This window comes from Sciurus vulgaris, assembly GCF_902686455.1.
Source record: "Sciurus vulgaris genome assembly, chromosome: 19".
Taxonomy (NCBI): domain Eukaryota; kingdom Metazoa; phylum Chordata; class Mammalia; order Rodentia; family Sciuridae; genus Sciurus; species Sciurus vulgaris.
In genome coordinates this window covers 7,483,200-7,503,693 of record NC_136480.1, presented here as the reverse complement: position 1 = coordinate 7,503,693, position 20,494 = coordinate 7,483,200, and the positions used below count along the sequence as shown (strand labels likewise).

General features: G+C 45.0%; 1 protein-coding gene across 4 annotated transcripts in view; it reads right to left on the bottom strand.

Annotated features, from left to right (window-relative positions):
• Positions 1-20,494, bottom strand: part of VGLL4 (vestigial like family member 4) — a 166,573-nt gene that overhangs the window by 43,090 nt on the left and 102,989 nt on the right. The window contains exon 1 of one of the 4 annotated variants that reach the window (XM_079122508.1): positions 1,525-1,756. The exons of the other annotated variants lie outside the window; for them this stretch is intronic. Coding sequence (XP_078978634.1) covers positions 1,525-1,615 — 91 coding nt within the window. The 5' untranslated portion in view covers positions 1,616-1,756. Of the gene's footprint in view, positions 1-1,524; positions 1,757-20,494 lie in introns of those variants that run through there. 4 annotated transcript variants of the gene reach the window in all.

The following is a 20,494-nucleotide window of genomic DNA, read 5'->3' as shown; positions in this document are numbered from 1 at the left end:
AGGCACATGGCATCTGGCCCAGCCAGCACTGGGCCCTTGAACTGTTTCTTCATTTGTAAAATTAAGGGGTTTGATTTAGTCATCTGGATGGCTTACCTTTGGCTCTAAGGATTCGTATTTTCTACAGTTAGGTCTTCCATTTACTGCTCACTGAGAAACACCCACCCAACGCTGAAGGAACATGCTTTACGTGGCAGGAGAAAAGCAAAAACAACAGATTCCACCAGGTCCTCTTAACTCATGACGTTAGTTGAGATTAGCTCATCCTTTGCTCTTTATGACCAAAGGAGGTTTCGATAAAACTCAAGGACACCCGCGCTTCTCAGTGTCCCAGCTCTGCCCACTCATTTGAATACTACCAGGCGCTGTCCAGAGGTGAGAGAGACTTGAGCCCAAGGCAATTTGTCAGCCAAAAGCAGATTCGACTTCAACAGAGTGGAATGTTCAAGGCCTACTCAAGGCCCAGACCTTCGTCACAGGGATGCAGCAAGCGACTGGGGCCGAGAGATGACTGATTCTCCCGAGGATGAGGTAGAGCCCTGCACAGGACCCGGTCACAGAGCCCCTCGGCTGGCTCCGTGTGCAGACTGCCAAATGCAGATTCGTGACCACGATTGAGATAATGGTGTGACACCGGGGAACTAACCAAAGGAACAATGTTTACTGGTGTCTGCTGGAGGTTAGACGAGCTTGGAACAGTGTTTACTGGTGTCCGCTGGAGGTTAGACGAGCAGCTCAAGGGCAAAATGTGTTCATGGAGAAGAGAGGGTAAACAGCACCCCACGCTGCCTGGTTCTTGGGATTGAACCCAGACATGCTCTACTCCAAAGATGCATTCCCAGTCCTTTTTATTTATTATTTATTTATTTATTTATTTATTTATTTATTTATTTATTTATTTATTTATTTATTTATTTTTGAGACGATCTCACCAAATGATGGAGGTTGGTCCCCAACTTGTGCCCAATGGAGGCTTCGCGCTCTCCCCCCTTGCCCCACCCTGTTTATCATGTCTGAACCCAAATCCATGACGTAAAACCACAGCTGGGCTCTCCAAGCCTCCCCACTGCACTGATCTGTCTCCCATCTGACCACGGACGGGGCAACCCAGCTGACGTCACCCTCCGGCAAGAGGCACCCTGATAAAAGAACTGTAGCGCGAGGTTTCACAGCTCATCCCACGTGTCCCAACTCATGACTGTACCGGCAGGAGCCCGCCGCCAGGCTTATTCATTTCTTTGTCTCAGATGATACTTCTTTGTCTCAGAGACGAGCAGCGGGGAGGAGACACAGTCCAGTCGACTTCGTTCAGCAGTTGGACTGGTGGCCGGCCCCATTTTGGTGTGTGTGTGCATCTGCCTGTCTGCCCGCCCCAGGGGAGGGCTGTGAGACAACGCCATGGAACAGGACCACGCTGACAGAGAAAAGATGTGACGTGCTGTCTGCCAGTGGCACCAGGGCTCCTTGCGATTCTGCCACTGGGTCACCAAACCTGTTCCCACCAGCCCCCAACACTCCAAGTACCTTTCAGAACATCATTCTCAGGTGGCCGCAGAGCCAGGGCCCTGCTTCCCGAGTCCCATCTTGGCTCTGAGAAGTCAAGCTCAGTAAGCATGGCCTGAGCAGCCAGCAGGCTGGGCTGGAACACACTTGTCTTGACTGAGAGAAAACTACCACCTTTACAGCTGACCGCGAAGAACGCCACGAAGGACGGTGACAGCAACACCTGTGTGGCTGAGATCCACGCTGCTTTGCCTAGAACTTCGAATCATCAAAATAGTCGCACCAACGTCACCCTCCGGAGGCCTGCCTGTATTCTGCGCCAGCATATTTCATTTTCAAAGCTTCTTAAAATGTCACCTCTTATTCTGGTGTTTCCTTAGGAGAGTCCTATAAGGCGAGCAGGGCAAGAATCACCCTGTTCTGAGGCCAAGGAAACCAGTGTTTGGAGGACTGAGTGACATGCTCCAGGTCCAGAAGCTCATCAACAGAGGAGCTAGAAGGAGAAGCCTGACGCAGAGTCCCCGGTTTTCTTTCTAGGTGTGCAGAATGCTTTAGGAGTGAAGGAATTAAGGCGCAACCTGCGGGGAAGAGCTGGGAGTGACAAGGTAACGGACAGGGAGGGGGAAGGTGGAGGAGACAGAGAGGGCCCTCCGAACTTCCAACACCCAGGACTTCAGCATGTGACTGTATTGGGAGACAGGCTTTGAAAAGGTCCTTCAAGTGATGAGGTCATATGGGCCCTGCGTCCACATAAGAGGAAGAGATCAGGACGCAGACACCCAGAGAAGGAAGACCCTGTGAAGATGCCAAGAAGAGAGGCTCAGAGCAACCACCCTGTGGACACGCTGATCCTGGACTTCCAGACTCCAGAACTGTGGAAAAATAAATGTCTACTGCTTAAGTTCCCCAGATCCTAGCAGTTTGTCATGGCAGCCCCAGGAAACTCATGCAGGGAGAGAAGGAGGGGACAGCAGGAAGGACTGAAACCCTGGAAGCACCTTCCACTCCTCTGTCCAACCGAATGTGGAATGTGGCCAGCCAGGAGGAAGCACATGGGCCCAGGAAGAGCATGGGCTTCTCAGCATGTACCAGGAAAAGCACCCAGACGCATACCATGCCTCACCCCAAAGGCACAGGGAGCCCCAGGAGCTCTCCCAGGGAGCTCAGATGAAGGGCGGGGCCTTGGCATGGCAATCTGACTTGGGTTCTCACTTGCACTGCGCTAACCAGATGGATGACCCTGAGCTCCCATAACACCTGCAGGGGAGGGGGTGTCCTAGGACCCCTTCATTAACTGGGACTGTGAGCCAGGGCTCTGGACTGTGACCTGCTCCCAAACAGAATGGATCCTGATGCACAAGGGACCAGGAGAAATCTATATTCCCTTCTGAGGGTTTGTTTTTGTTTTTGTTTTTTTTTTTACACTTTGTTTTTCTTTGGGGATTGAAATTGAACCCAGGGGTACTTTACCACTGAGTCATATCCCCAACTCCTTTTATTTTTAATTTTGAAGCAGGGTCTCACTAAGTTGCTTAGGGCTTCACTAAGTCACTGAGGCTGGCCTCAAACTTACAATCTTCCTGCCTCAGTCTCCTGAGTTGCTGGGATCACAGATGTGTGCCACCATGCCTGATTCCCTTCTGGTTTTAAATATCTATAATCTCACAGGGGATGGGGGAAAGTATGAAAATTTTTTTTAATTTCAAGGAAATGATGACTTTAATTCTCAGCATCATTGTGAGTATATATCAAAGAGTTTTAAGTGTTTTAAACAAATTGAATGAAAAAGTTAACTTGGATATCAAAAGGCACTACATTAGGTAGAATGGGGCATGCCTGTAGTTCTAGCAACTCAGGAGGCTAAGGCAGGAGAAGCCCAAGTTCAAGGCCAGTCTGAGCAATTCAGTGAGACCCTGTCTCAAAACAAAAACAAATAAATATATTAAAAGGGCAGGGAATGATGCTCAGTGGCAGAACACCTGCAAGGCCCTGGGTTCCATCCCCAAAAACACTAACTAAAAATACTCTGAATAAAAAGTTGTAATCACATCCAAACATTGCCATTCATTTAACTAGTAAGTTCTACCCTGCTTAAAATCATTTTGTTGTTCTTGGGGTTAAAAGAGAAGTCCCTGCCACTCACTTATCCTACTGAACTGACTTTACAACCAGACTTGATAGGCAACATGATACAGTAACCTGGGTGGAATCATCACAACATCAGCAAGTTCCAAGTTCACGCATTGCCGTATCTATCATTTTAGCATGAAGAAACCTCAGGTGCAGCTACAGCAATATGAACAGGCTGGAGCTCTGGCTATCTGAGTTTTACGTTGGGCTTTGGCTTCATAAATCATAAATCATAAAAGCACCTATCAGTTTCCCAACCCCCACTTAATATCCACACCATCTTCTCTTCTTGGTCCTCCTCTCCCTGGACCGTGGCTCTGGCAGTAGTCTCAGAGGGTGTGAGTATCACAGGGAAGTGGACTGTCATTGGGAGTCCAAGCCCTGCTATTATGGTCAGGGATACACAGTCTGCCCGAAGATGACCATGATGGCCCACTGTGACACGTGTCCTGCCATGGCCCTGAATCCCGGGATCATGGCAGCTCAAGCACATCCCAGGCCAGGTGCAGAGAGACCTCCTGAATGGAGGAGGCTCTTTAAGCCTGGCAGAAATCCTCCCTGCACTGACTTGCAGATCCACTCTAACAGTCTACCATTAACTAGGAGGAGGAGAGTCATCAAAGTAAATTGTTTGCAGATGATTCTAGAGGCAGGTACCTGACAAGGGGCTCAATTTCCTCCCTGGTAGAGCCTGTAAATGGCTAGAAGGAGCAGCTGAGCGGAAGCAGGGAAGAGGCTTGCTCAGACCCCTGCCACAGTGGGGCCAGTCCCTCGAGGGCCTCCTCCGGTGGCAGCACCCACAGGAAGGAGGCCGGGGGAAATGCTATCACCTCCTCGAGATGGAAGTGTTTGGTAAAAACACCCCAAAGAAGAAATGTTCTCTTCAAGCCCTCTGCTAAGCCTCAGGTTAAGGATTTAAGGTCGCAGGTTGGTATGCGCATCTTCAAACCGTGCTTTATTTGAAAGAAATTCAAGAGGGAATGGTGGGGTCACAGTCCCCGCTGGAGGAGGAAGACCTAGGCGCAGTGTCAGGTCCTTAGTTCAAGTGAGAATGTGCCCTTAGAAAGGACTGCGGGACCCCAGAATCTCTGGCCTCCTGTTTGATGATGTCATCTCTTCCTCCCACACACAAGCCCACCACTGCCACCTACCATGAGTTAACAACCACGCAGGGCCCTGACCAGAAGCTGTGCCATGCTGATTGGACTGTCAGTCTCTAAAATTATAAATTAAACAAACCTCTTTATAAAACACTTGCCTCAGGAATTTCATTATAGTTATAGAAAAATGGAGAAATAATGATAGCATCTACCTGGGCTGAGCTGCAATGGCAGAATTCCACAGAAAATTATAAAACTGTCCAGCTCCAAACCAAAAACTACTGCTTTTTTTGTTTTGTCTGCCATACTATGTTTGCCACAATGCTTCCAAAGGTAAATCAGCAACCCTGCTCTCTATAGCATATTCTAGTCAAGATCCTTAGGAATAAGATGATGTGCCCAAGATCCAATTTGAAATTCACACACCAACTAGTGGAGGGATAGCTGAACGTCACACACAGGTCTACTCACTCTTAACACGAATCTCATTACCAGCTCTAAAACCCTGGCAGAGCTGAAGTGGGCAGATAGCTGGGATAGAACAAAAACCTTAAGTCAAATGTCTCAGAAAGCCATTCTGATGCCCCACAGAGGTTCATTAACTCACTCCCTTATTTACTGTTGCTAAAATACGCTGGTTACAAAAGCCATAGAGTGAACTTTCCAAGGATTAAAATAGAACGCCAAGTTCAAAGACAGCCCAGTCCTGACGGAATGAAAACAGCATTAAGAACAGAGGCATAACACAATTCAAGGGCCTAATAACTGTGAAGACTGGTAAACTGAGATTTTTTACAGTCAGATTTTGTAAACCTTCCCACTAAAAGGGCTCAAGGAAATAAATTTATGTTTTCCAAATTTGTATTTCAAAAAATTTGAAAGTCACTGAAAAGTTTAAGGAACAGTGAACATTCCCCTTCTCTTTACTTTGATTCACCTACTATCAGCACTTTGTAAATTTATCTCCCCCCCTTTTTCTTTTGCTATGATTGCTAAAATTTGGGCAGTGTGGGCAGGGATACTGGGGAATCCAGAGGTGCTTAACCACTGAGCCACATTCCCAGCCCTTTTTATTTTTTAATCTAAGACAGTGTCTTGCTAAGACATTAAGGCCTAAGTTGCTAAGGATGGCCTTGAACTTGTGATTCTCCTGCCTCAACTCAGCCTCCTGAGTCACTGGAATTACTGTTGTGAACCACCATTGCAGTATAATCACCAAAAAAATTTTCAAACTACCTTGGAGATGCCAAACACCTCTCCACAGTGTCTTCTGAGAATGAAGACATTTCCCCTCCTGGCCACCACACCATGGAACACCCCTACCTAAGTCAATATATCATTATCGGATAGCTAATCTATATTTGATTTTCCCCAATGGAACTCTGTCTTTTCTTGGTGGCATGGGGCATCACACACTGGCCAAAGGTACTGTCAGGCCTCCTTTTTTTCCATGGCATTGAGGTTTTTAAATAATCCAGACCAACTAACCGTCCTCTGATTTTTGAGGTCTGATCCATTCCTCGCGATCAGGTCTGAGTTCAACATTTTTGGCAAGAATAGGATGGAGGATCCAAGAACACGCCACCCACAGGCTCCCGCAATCAGGGCATCCAGTCTGTGGAGGGGGCTTGACTGGCTGGTTGAGGTGGCACCCACATATTTCTCCACTGTAACAAAGTGACATTTTCTCTTTTGCAGCCAAAGCATAGGGGTTTGCAGTTTTAACATTATCACTCAAGCTCTTACTCACTTATTAAGCACCTATTATTTGCAATGCATGAGACTGGAGCTAAGCAGGATGAAACACAGGGCCCTGGTTACCAATCAGTACACGTCTGATTAGGATGCGACATTTCCATGTAGAAGGCAACGACAGACAGCAGACCTTCACCATCAAGAACTTTAGTTCCAGTGGGAAAGGTAAGTCGCAAGAATGATAACCATAAAGAAAAACATAAATATCAATATAAAAGATGCTCTTCAAACAGGTGAATTGTGTGGTATATTAATTATGTCTCAATAAAGCTGCTGTCAATTAAAAAAAAAAAAAATCACCAAGGGCCCCAAAGAGCTTTTGCTTATGTAGGTTATATCAATATTCATCATTTAAAGAATTGAAAAGGGCAAATTTTTAAAATATCAATTTGAAAAACTTCATCATATGTCTAAAAAAAAAAGAGAGAGAAAGAGAGAGAAAGAGATCTACAGGCAATGTATATGAGGAACATGTTAATTGTAGCTCAAATAGTAGTGAGATTTGAAAAACAGGTAGGATTTAGAAATGGCAGGTCTCGGCCTTCCAGGTGGGGGCAACTATAATATATAAAGGTGGAAGTAAGAATACCATCACGTTTGTGCAGATGCATCTAACTAAAATGAAGGGTTTGTTTCTTCTATTTAGCCTTAGCTCTTGGATACCAGACAGATGGGCGAGACAACAGAGCGCTCGAGCACCCGCAGAGCAGGTCAGAGGGCAGGTGGCAGTAACTGACAGACAGGGCCCATTACAGGGGCTGGTGCAGGTGAGGGAAACTTCTGAGAAGGCAGCACTGGGCTGGCTGGTGTCTTGGATGGACACACCTGCGTCGCTGGTGAAGCAGGTGCACAAGGTTTTGGCGAGGTGCACCTCAGTGAGGATGGAGAGTTTACGGCAGGATGAGAAGTGGAAAGCATTGCGGCTGGTGTGTGCACCTGGCAATCCTCACCTTCTGCCTAAGATTCTCTGGACCCTCAGTACCAGGCTTTCTTTCTTTATAAGGTGGGAAACTGTATGGGTTGAAAAGGCTGGAAAGCTACACTTCTTCCCTAGCTTATCAACATAAAAAACCAAAGAAAAACAATCAAGTGAGTTAGAAGCATAACCCCACAATTTAAGATCCACAGGCTGATCTAACAAAGTCTAGTAAAACCTCGACATCACATTTTTGCCACTGTCCTTGTCCTTTTAATACTCTGATAATAATATACTTTTAGTATGGGAGACAAATACTCAGTATGGCAAAATCATTTTCTTTAAATAAGACTTGTTTCAGTGGCAGGGGTCCTGCTAAGTATTGCCAATTATCCCAACACTCATTCACTATTTCCTGTGTTAGAACTGAATTAGGACAAATGTCAAACATCTCAAATAGTAATTTATGCTTACAGAGGGAAAATTCTACAAAAGGATTTTAAAACTCAAATGAGATTTACCCTGTGTTAAACCCATTCCTTAAAAATTACAATATGCTATCCTTCATTAAATTAGTTGTGTTGGTTTTTTTCACAGCACATAGTATATTTTGGAGTCCTTTCATGGGCAATTTTTACTTAATTATTACAGCTTACATAGCTATTATTAGAAGATGTTTGCATTCGCTAACCAAAAAAACTTAACAGGATTGGAACCTAAAAATACGCTAAGCCAGATCCAGCTTTGTGCACCTGCAAACCCAGCTACCCAGGAGGTTGAGGCAGGAGGATCTCTTGAGTCTGGAATTTTAGGGCCAGGCTGGGTGATGCGATGAAACCCCGTTTCTTAAAAATAAATAAATAAAAGTACACTGACTAGCTTCAAATCATATTAAAACATTTCATTGGAGATTTGCCAGAGGAGCCAACAGTGAATTTCATATATGGATAAGAGTTGGTTTTGAAATGGTCGACTGCAGATTTATTCCTCAGATGTTCACATTAATTGGAAATCTTAAGGTTCTTCTGCAAGAACTACACCAATCAAGAATGTAGCCTGCCCACCAGCGGTGCTAGGGATGGAACCAGGGCTCTGTGCAAGAAAGGCAAGCGCTCTACCACTGAGCCACACCCTCCACTACAGGGAGAACTTTCCCTATGTTCTTACCAAACTCCAACAAAAGACTATTAAATAACAAACTAGTAAGTTATAAAATACGTGGAAAGGAATATTCCATTAGCATCACAAATGCCCCCCACTCTCTCGGTGACAAACTTCCCGGGGCGAATATAAAGATGAAGTAAGGAGCACACCCCGCTCCCCAAATCAAACAACTAAAAATACTGAGGGAAGTGGGTATTCCTGACTTTTTATTTCTATCTCCTTCCATCCCCTCCACCCCTGCCTCTCTTTTTCAGTTTATATTATCAACTGAACAAATTTTATCAATGAGAGGCCAGGAAGGGCCGACTCCCCTTTGGCGTATTTACTTAAGATAGGAGGGCAAACCAGTCATTGTGCTCATAAAAGCCCTGGCCGCTGCTGGGCCTACTTCAAGTCTCTCTCTTACCTCCAAGTGACTTATCCTGAAGCCAAAGAAAGAGGAAAACTGTGCTGATCAAAGGCTGAGCTGTCATTAAGTGAAAATGATCGAAGATGAAAGGCCTGCGCGCCACTTCAAAGGCACAGCTGAGCCGGGCGAGCAGAGAGCAAAGGCTCCTGGGGCCAGAGGCACAGGGCTGCGCTTTAATGGGCTCGATGACATTCCTAGAGCCCTGTATCTTTACACTAATTGTGCAAAACAGACCGCAGATTTCAATGCTTTTTCTTAATTGACAGGAAGAGGCACAGGTAGCCCAAAAATGAAGAGTGGCACATGTCATTTCCACACTTGAAAAAATTTTAAAAAAAAAAGAGGTTCCAAGACTGCTGAAGGAGCGGGCATCTCTCGAAGAGTGTGCAGCCATATTTAAGTAGAGTTATGCCCTGAGGTGTATAACATAATTTGGAGAGATGGCGGATGTAGCAGTAAGTCTCACTTCCCCAGTTGTTTAACATGGGAGCGGAGGGTGTTGGCGCAGAAGTGTCCCCACCCCTGCTGGAGGCTTTTTGCTTTAGGGTCTAGAGCCACCAAGTGGGAAAACCAAGTTGAATATGATTACACAACATTCCCTTTATTCCACTCCAACTACTCCTGCACCCAGCCCTCTCGGCGCCCCCACAGTGCCTCAGCCCCTGGAGCTCCCATAGGCAGTAGACTGTACATGACAAGGGGCCCTGAAGCCATAAGTCTAATCTCCTTTCTAAGACAGACTCCCTGGAATGACTTTAACACATGGAACCATCTTAGCTACAGTCCTGGCCACGCAAGAGGCTTTTCAGGGCACGGACAGGGATTCCCACTCCTCCGTAAGCTGTGGTTAGTAATGGATGTGTAAGTGCAGAGAAGGCGGAGAAGAGAGTTGCCCACTTTGCCTGGAATCAATGATCAGGATGATAGCACTCTGAAGCATTAACCTGGGCCCAGAGGTGCTCCAGGCCCTTGACAGAGGCAAATGCACCACATCCTCCTAACGATCTGAGACAGGTACCACTGTTGGCTTCATTCTAAGAGGAGGAAATGGAGGTGGCATGGCTCAGCAACTTGCCCAAACCCAAATGGCCAGGAGAAAGTGAAGACTGGGCTTGCACCCAGAAGATCTGGCTCCAGGGACCACATCCTCAGCTTCTATGCCCCCTGCAGGTTTGACAGAGTGGATCACAGCAGGTGAGCAGGAGTTTGCCAGTGAACAAAATCCCACAGGCCAGAGGGGCAGCAGAGTGGTAAACACTCAAAACACTCGTTCCACATATACATTTTGCTTGCTCTTTGGGAAAGCTCAAGGGGAGTGACAAGTGTTCCTTCCCTCCACCTACTTCAAATCAAACTGACCACCAGGAAAACTCTCCTGTAGGCAAATTCCAGAGCTGCCTTTCCTGCTGAGTGATGATACATAAAAAGGCAGAACTTTCTTTGGCTAGCAGGAGCCACTGACAAGGTGCAAGCTAGAAAGTTGACATTCTTCACGCATTTCCACACGTGTATGTGACCATCTGAGTATATGCCTTCTTTGATTGGCTTTGATCTGCTCGTCCCCAATCCCAAACTCCCCTGCCCCTCCTTCTCAATTTATTCTCCGTACAGCTGATTATAATTCATAACGTGCATGGTATCTGTTTGCTTCTTCGATAATGGCTAGTATTGATTATAAATAAAACAAAGATACCAGGCCATCAGCTCCTTGAGGAGGGCCTCAGCAGTGCAAGTGGCCCCTGGCAATCAAAAGTCACAGGAAAACTGATAGGTGCCATTAAGTTTCTAATTACTATTACTCCGACTATTACTTTGCAAAATTTTAACCTCAACAAACACACATAGAAATTTTAAATGAATGAACTTGGTAACAATATTCTCCAGTCCAAATCTCCAAACTTTTAACAGCCCTATTGACCTGTAATTCAACCATGTGCAGTGCTGACCAATGTGTTTTAGTGTACTCACAGAGCTGTGCCACAACCAGCACAACCTGAGTTTAGGAAACTTCATCCTCTAGAAAAGAAATGTATCCCCATCAGCAGCCCCATTCCCCCTCCCGAGCCTGGCAACGCTAATCTCCTTCCCATCTCTCTGGATCTGCCTACTCGGGACACTCCATATATAAATAGAATCATGTAATGATTTTGTGTGTTTTGTCTCCAGTTCTTTTACATTCAGTGAAATGTTTTCATGTTTGACCATGTTATAACATATGCCAGTACTACCAGCCTGCCTACCCTCCTTCCTTTCTGTAATGAAACCCAGGGATGCTTTAACACTGAAGTACACCCCTAGGTCTTACATGTGATCCTCCCACCTTGGTCTCCTTGGTGGTTGGGATGATAGGCGTGGCCATTGTGCCCAGCTCATCCTTACCTCTTTTAAAAAGCGTATGAATTTGATCACAAATGTTCTCCTAAAAGCCATTATCTTTCCATTCTGTTTCATGATAGGCCAGTTTGGGTTGAATGATATGGCTCCCGCCATTACTAAATCCCCACCATGTGATACCGGGGTAGCAAACTCTTGGGTAATAAACAATAGTGATGTCCATCATAGACATCTTGACATCTCACAAACTCAATGAATGTTCCAGGAGCCTTATTTTAATGGCTTTACAAAATAAAGAAATGTAATGTCACACTATAAATAGATTGCAGAACCTACATGTGTTTTGCCAAACCTATTTTCTTTAAAGTCATGCTGACAATGGTTGTTAAAATGGTTCCCATGCTAGAATGCTCTTAAATGGTTTCAGCCTTGACATGAGGTCAACAGGAATTAGACTAATGAAGAAATAGAGCAAAATTGAAATGCTCTAATTTGGGGGTCTACTGGGCTATATTAACTTGTGGCGAATTAAATGGATGAGTGGTTTGCAACCACTGACACTTATATCTCACAATTAGGTCTCCGGGCTCTTTGCCCTTCTCTGTGCCATTAACCTCTGGGGACTAGCTGTCTGTCAATCTCACTTCAGTCATGCTTTCTAGGGACTATGGCATCAGCACACTATGGCACAGGCCCACCACATCTGAGACAGATGCAACTGAGATGTTTCCATCTGCTGGATTGAGAACCGAGGACTGAAAAGATTCCTGGGCTTTTCTTATACTCATTCAAGCTGTTCTAGTGCAAGACCGTCCGCTCACTCCAACAACTGCCATTTCAGCAAACAACCTTAAAAGGCTGCCACCTTTCTTGCCAAAGGTAGACAGCTGTCCACTGCAAATGCTCACATTAGACACATGGACTCCAACAGTGGCTGAAAGCAGAGGCAACAGTGACGGACCCTGCACATACCTGAATCCTAGCTCCCACTCTCACCTGCACATAACCGCATTCCCTCAGAGCGTTCACCCATTGGGACCATGTCAAACTGCTGTCAAAGTTCAGAACAGCAGGAACACAGCATGAAAAAGAAGCAACAAAGGATCTTATTTTTCAGCAAAGAGTTAATTGGTGTCTTAGACCCAAGTGCATTTGTATCCTTTATTTCAAGATGTTCTGTAAGTGGCTAACACTGTATATGCCTGTGACAACCCAGGTTCATGACCATCTTCACAGGACAAGTGTATTCCTAAAAACTTGGGAAGGAATTAACTTTGGCAGGAGTCTGACCATGAGCTCTATGGGGCTCCTTCATCAAGCCCGGTGTTCTCTGTTACTTTTCACTACCTGCGGAAGTTGTCCTGCTCTTCTTTGTTGTGTGGTACGATGCTTTTCCAAGCGTGCCATGCACAGCAGAATCGCCTGCGAGACCCGTGCAGAACATACGCTCCTAAGCCCAGAACCAGGCCTAATGCAAAGCTGCTTAGGGGCCCCAAAATTCAGTATCTTCAGCTGTGCCCCCAGGAGGGCCCAGGCTCACCAGTGTCTCCCTCCCTTGTCCCTCTTCTACTTTCAAAAATCAATCAACAAGGACCACACCACCTTTCAAGCTGCCCAAGGTACATTCGGTAGTGATGCAGTGGAAGGGATATCAGTGCCACAGGTCCACCCCGGGAAGCATCTGATGAGCCCAGGGGCCAAGAGCAAGATCCAGGCTGTCCTTACCTCCGGCCCACAGCAACACGTAAAAACCACCGTTAGGAGAGATGTCCTCTGTTTCCTAAAAGATGGTGAATTTCTCTATTTCATGTTTTACAATGTCCACCTCTTTAGAGATCAGAAGCTTAGATAAGAGACCTGCCACCCAGTCTCAGTTTCCCCACATGGTAAACAGCTTTGCCATCGCCGTGTTCTGTGTCCTATAAGGCAGACGCTGCCATGTACTTTCCCATGTGTCTTGTGCAGAACAAAGCAGCTTCAGATTAGGCTCACAAGGTAAGAGTCGAGACCACCAACTTGCAATTTTCTCAGTTCAGAACGACCAGAAGGGCAGGGTAGGGAACACAGAGAAGAGAACTACAGAAACCAGTCTCCTCTTGCCAGAAGGAAAACTGTGGGCCGGGGCGTGGCTCAGAGGTAGAGCCCGGGCTGTGTATGTGGGTGACCGGATGCCCCCCAGGCACACGTGCACACGCACAAGGGAACTGTCAGCATTCTCCCAGCCAACTCCTTATACTTAAACGTAAAACAACCACGAAGTCACCCTGACCCCACTCTGAGATGTGACAAGGAAACAGAAGGATGGTGCGAGAACAGCCCCCAGGAGGGCCAGTTTGAGATGGTCTCAGAAGGATTCACCTTTTAAAACATCTCATTTTGTTTTGTGAATATTTACAAATAATATTCGCAAAACAAAAAATAATTAGCATATGCTTATGGTTTGGATAACTGTCTCCCAAAAGGCCATGTGTTGGAGGTTTGGTTTTCAGCCTGTGATGCTGTGAGAGGTGGTGGAACCTTTGAGAGGTGGAACCTAGTGGGAGAAGTTAAGCCACTGAGGGCATACCCTTGAAGGGGACAGTGGGGCCTTGGACCCTTCCTATCTGCCTCTTTGCTTTCCAGCCTCCATGGGGTAAACATCCCTACTGCACTCTTACCATAATGTACTGTGCCACCTTATTCCAAAGCAATAGGGTCAAGCAACTGTGGAACAAAACCTCTGAAACCATGAGCCAAAAGCAAACCTTTTCCCTTATTAAGTTGATTTGCTCAGTTACTTTAACACAGTAACAGAAAGCTGACTAATACAACATATCCTAAAGGAATCACATGTTCACTTCCCTTCCAAAAATTCAAGAGTCCCAGAGGCTTTTTTCTTTTATCCCAGATTGTGTGTTTGGGGTTTTTTCTAATTACTAGCCATCATCTCAAAACAAAACAAACAAACAAAAAAGACAACAGCATTGGGTGAAATGTGTAATTTTCCAAGGTAACTGTTTTGAAGACAAGCTTGAACACTACCTATTTATATGTGTGAGTGGTTGCCATTTGCTCTTAGATGGTCATACTCTACTTACTGTCAAGTTAATAAAATGCCAGGTGACTGAATGGCCAAATGAGTATTATGGACCATAAGCTCCACGGCAATTCAAAGGAGGATCACACGCACGCCACTATGCAGTGGAAGGAGAAAAAGCATCTTGCAAAGCACTGAGGTTTTAAAAGGTTAAAAGTGCAGTCCTGCCTGTAAGATGTCGTGGGTAAAACCTCATAAAGGCATCCTGAAGGATGTACTGAATTCACGGAGCTGGGAAGGAACAGGAAGGGCATTCCTAACTGGGGGTGGAGGTAAGTAAAGGAACCTCAGGAGGGAACAGCCAGCAAACCAGAAGATAAATCAAACTGGAGCTCAGAAAGCTTAATCCCTGGGCTTTATTTTAACAGGCTGGTGGTTGGATGAATCACTACACCAAAGCAGAAATACAGCAAAGTAACATGATACTGAAGGAAAGTGTTCCCCCAAAAAAGAGCCTTCTGTGCCACGTTGGTGATTTTTTTCACATCCCTCAATCTGGCTGCCTGCTGGTTTCCATGGCTTGGATTTACCCATTTGGAAAAACAATCCCTCCTTTGACAATACCAAATCACTACCTATGCCCTGAAATTAGACAAGAAATATGCACATGCCAATCTCCAAGTCAGACCAAAAAACTGGCCAGGAGTGGGGACTACATCTCTTTTCACACGGTCCCAATCATCAGTATCATGGTGGGTAGTATAGTAGGTCATGAATTATAACTTAACAAGAGCAACACCTTGATAGTGTTCATAATTCCCCAGCAGGATGCAAATTCAAAAGACTCACAATATTGAGCATTGCTAAAGATCAGAGAACCTTTATACGCTGCCAGAGGGGGAGGAAGATGGTCCAACTACTTTGGAAAATGGTGGGGCAGTTTCTTTAAAAGTTCAACAGCCAGTGATCCAGACACTCTACTCCTAGGTATTTACCCAAATGAGGGCACAGGTCCACAAAAAGCTTGTATTGAGGCTATATGACAAAATGAGTGTACTTGATGTTGCTGAACTAGTCGCCTAAAAATGATTAAAACATATTTTATGTGCATTTTACTGATATTAAAAAAATGTTTGGAGCAACTGCATTTGTATGAGTCGTAGACCTGAAAGAACTCAAATGTCATAGATAAGGAAAGAGTGATACACTCAGCAGTGGATTACCACATATCAATGCAAAAAAATAAACTTTCAATCTCTTGGGGGATATGCATGTTACTTGGTGGCAAAGGGAGGGTAAGGGATGAAGTGTACTATATCTTGATCTGGGTGCTCAAGCCAGATCAAAAGGGATCAACTGGCTGGGTACGGTGGTGTGCGCCTGTCGTCCCAGCAGCTCAGGAGGCTGAGGCCCAAAGATCATCAGTTCAAAGCCAGCCTCAGCAACAGCGAGGCGCTAAGCAACTCAATGAGACCCTGTCCCTAAATAAAATACAAAATAGGGCTGGGGATGTCACTCAGTGGTCAAGTTCCCCTGAGTTTCAATCCCTGGTACCCCCACCCTGCAAAAAAGGCATCAATTGTTGAAAATAAACAAACAAAAATAGAGGCCATGGTTTAGATATCCCAAGGTCAACCTTCCATTACCAAAACCTAAGTCAAGATAACTTCCCCAATGCTAAACCTAAACAAAATGCCAATCTGAGCTTTATACACTTGTCATGATGCAGTGAGATGGAACCAATCAGCTTCATCTGCACTGTTGGCTTTTCAAAAGAACAGGGGACAGACCATAAACATGGGCAAAAGCAGCTATCTACTGAACTTATTATGGAGTCTCCATGCAGTTTTCTAGATAAATAAAAGACCTCTTTATCCCCCAAACTCACAGTCTAATGAGCAAGAAGGATAGGTAAGTAAAGTTACATATGATGCTTAAGAACAAAGAAACAGCTTGGCCCTGAAGAAGCAACCTCAGTTCAGCATGAGGTCAGTTTGGAGGTCAGGAAGGGGTGCCTGGGGTTTTATGTGAAATTATAAATAAGGAATCTACATCTGGACACATCTGGAATTGTCAACGTGGACTGCTATGGAAGAGAGGAGTTGGAGGGATAGAAGAGGTTCAAATGGCTTATTCTACATCTTCCGATATTTCTAGAATGTTACAGGGAGAATATATTCAAATATATGTATAATACAATGTAACAGATTTAAACCAGAGAAGAAAAAAGTCAAAAGACTTATTCCTTTATGCTCCATGACGCAGGGCCGTCACGCCTCAAGCGAGACCTGGTGCCATTTTCAGTCCGAGGCCTCCCGGAGCATGAAGTGGGCTTCACACACACACAATAAACTCGAAATTCTAAGCAGTCTGAAAACCTCACGATGTCTTACCTTTACGTTTCTACCACAACTGATGATACTTCGAAAAAACAAAAGGAAAAAAAAGGGAAAGGTAGAAAACTCCAGTCCATTATCCAGATTAAGTTCAAGATTTATTACATCTTCTTCAGTCTTTTCCAAATACTCTATTATCAGAAAATAAGAGCCCATGATTTAAAAAAAAAAAAAAAAAAAAAAAAAAAAATTCTTCCCTAAGGTATTACAGAATCTATTCTATCCAGAACATTGTCTCTTAAGGTCTGACGAGAGGATTTAAGAATAACAACTAGCTCATTGATTTCTTTTCTTTTCTTTTCTTTTCTTTTTTTTGGTATCCAGGGGCACTTTACCACTGAGCCACATCCCTATCGCTTTTTTTTTTTCCCCCTTTTTTTAAATGTTTGAGACAGGGTCTTGCTAAGGTGCTTAGGGCCTCCCTAAGTTGCTGTGCTGGCCTCGAACTTGGGATCCTCCTTCCTCAGCCTCCTGAGTTGCTGAGACTACAGGTGTGCACCATCATGTCTGGCTAGAGTCTTTTTTTATTTCATGCATTTTCTTATGCTAAATATATATTATTCATTAGAATTCAGATGAATCATGTCACCTCTCAAAAATACAGTTGGGGGCTAGGGAGATAGCTCAGTTGGTAGAGTGCTCGCTCTCGCAAGCACAAGGCCCTGGGTTCGATCCCCAGCACCCCCAAAAAAAATACAGTTGGGCCAGGCACAGTGGCGCACACCTGTAATCCCACTGGTTCAGGAGGCTGAAGCAGGAGGATCACAAGTTCAAAGCCAGCCTCAGCAACTTAGTGAGGTCCTAAGATACTCAGTGAGACCCTGTCTCTAAATAAAATACAAAAATGGGCTAGGAATGTGACTTAGTGGCTGAGTTCAATCCCCAGTCCCCCCCCAAAAAAAATACTTTCATAAATTCTCAAAATAATGGAGTAATGGAGTATGGCAATCTTATTCTCTGAAAAAACCAAGTAAAGGACCCCACACATGTAAGATTTTTAAAAAGTTCCCTTAAAATACTTTTTAAATCCTCTACAAGACCAGAAGAGAAATAAATCATCCACTTGAATCTATATTCTGACGTTTGAAAATAAAAGGTACTTTTCAAGTTTGGATATAACTATTCTAAAACAACAAATCAGCTAATAGATGACCATCTGTGACAACACCACATTTCCTAATCTGCAATCATAATCTTTATTTACCTGTTCACTGTCTGTCTCCCCTGCATAACCAGGGCTCTTGCCCGTTTGTTTCATTAACTGTATCCCCAAGTCCATAAAATGGAGCCTGGCACATAATGCAGATTAAGTATTTTCCCATGAACGATGAGCTCATTTAACAGATGGTCCAAAGTCAAGTAACTGGAAAGCAAGATAAGCAGGGACAGGTTCATTCCCACCTGATCAGCCCACATCCCATCTTTTTCTACAGAAACTGATACTTGGTGACTTTTCTTCCCCTCTCATTCTCCTCTTTCCTCTAAGAACATTCTAAGAGTTGAGAAACTCATTCAGGTCAACAACTATCTTTGGGAAAAACACACAATTTCACTTTATCAAAAAGACACTGGAGTAGATTCGTTCAGGAGCAGACACCACTCACAAAGTGGTGCTAAGAATGAGAAGATGAAAGACAAAGGGCCCAGCCACCAGCAAGACAGGCGGATGCATGTGTGCCAATGAGGTACAAAGTATGCCCAGCCTGCCATGAAAACAGCACCTCGCCCACCAAGAGGAAGGGGAGAGCAAGGCCAGGCACTTCCTGAAAGAAGCCCTTACACCTGAGAGAATAAAGGGAGCCAAGAGAAAGAGGCAGGGGCATTTCAGAGGAAGGCAGGGCTCCTTGGAAGGGAGCAGTTTGAAGAACCTGGACTCCAGGGCATGGGTGGGGGAGAGGCAGAAGATAAGGTGGAAGAGGTTAATGGACAAAGGCACTCTGCTAATATTATGGATAAGGGTCTAGAAGGGGACACCATTAGAGTCTGGGGTCAGTTATGAGGTTATTTCAGAAATACAGAGAAAAATGAAGACCCAATTAAGAGACACATTCCTCAGACCTCTTCAACCTACTCCATCCTCTGCAATGAGGTGACCATTCTTGCTCAAAGCATCACACAGCCTCCGTCCCAAATTAACATCTCCCGCAGCAGCCTCTCCTCTCAGCTCTGCAACCATGTACCCACGTTCTCATACTGACCTCTTCCTTGAAAACGCAAAGATCCTTTGAACTCAACACATCAGAAACTAAACCCATGCCCTCACCCCACAACCTGGTCCCCACTGCATCTGTTTCCCGCCTCAGCGAATGGCAGGCCCATTCATCCACCTGCACGAGCTGGGAGGCTCTCAGATCCTTGGACGTCCTCTTTCTCACCCTCTGCTCCAATCCGTCTGTCGCCAAGCTCCGACAATCTTCTCTCTAAATAACTCGGATCTATCTACATCTTTCCCCCTCAACTTCCACCAGAATCTGGGGGAACTCCAGCTCTTGCTGAAGCCAAGGTTCACACGTGGCCCCATTCTGCTGTCATCTTTGTTCCCTTCCAGACTGCTCTCAAATGGCAATGGGGGTTTACTTTTGATGCTTATCAGCCTGCCTCAGCCTTTGCAGCCCTCCTACCTCCACCACCAGGAGCTCACCAAAGTCCTAATGCTGCTCACCTTGTTCCTGATGGGGGTGTGCTCCTTAAGTGCCTACGTCAAGGGTAGTAAGAGTTCTAAGGATTTGGAAGGAGTCTGCACCAAATGACAGAAACTGATTAAGGTAAGGACTCAAATGTGCCCACTGAACTTGCCACAAGGGTATCATTTGGTGACCTTGTCCAAAACGATTTTGATGGTGGTGTGGGAGCAGAAATCAGGTAACAGGGCATGTACTGACACACCACACTGAGGGCTAGAGCTGCAGGTCTGTGGTAGAGCACTTGCCTAGCATGGTGAGGCACCGGGTTGTATCCTCAGCACCATATAAAAATAAATTAATAATAAATAAAATTAAGGTATTGTTTCCATCTACAACTAAAAAAAGAAAAAAAGACATATCACACTGAATCCCATTAATATGTACAATTAATACATGCTAATCAAAAAATTTTAGCCATCAAAAGAAAAAGAAATCAGATGAAGCAGATTGAAGAGAATGGTTAAGAAGGATGGATGAATTGATGAACTTCTTCCAAAAACCTGAGTGGCTAGGATGAGGCCAACAGCTGGACCAGAACACACAATAGGGAAGGGTTTGTTTGGGGTTTCAAGTTGGGAGAGAGGAGTAAGCACATCATAAAGAGAAAGAACCAGAAGTGGAAGAAGGCAAGATCAGAAAAGAAGGGGACCACCACTGGGCTCAATGGCACATGCCTGTAATCCCAGCGGCTCACGAGGCTGAAGCAGAAGGATCCCAAGTTCAAGGCCAGCTTCAGCAACTCAGGGAGACCCTACCTCGAAATAAAAAATTTTAAAAAAAAAGGACTCAGTGGTTAAGCACTCCTGGGTTCAATCCCTGGTACAGAAAGAAAAGAAAAGGAAACAAAGAAAGAGTTTGTGGGTAGGAAAGCAAGATGATGGTTCCCCTGCTCTTATCAATCCTCTTTTATGAGTAAGAAGCCTCTCATGGAAGAAGAAAAAAAAAAAAAAAACCTCCCATCCTCGTCTCCAAAGTGGATAAAACTGCTCCCAATTATGAATTCAGCAAAGCAGTTCTAGAAAACTTTGCATAGGTTTTATCTAAGAATGACTATTTTCCATCCCTTCTGCCTTCCACTCAACAGACA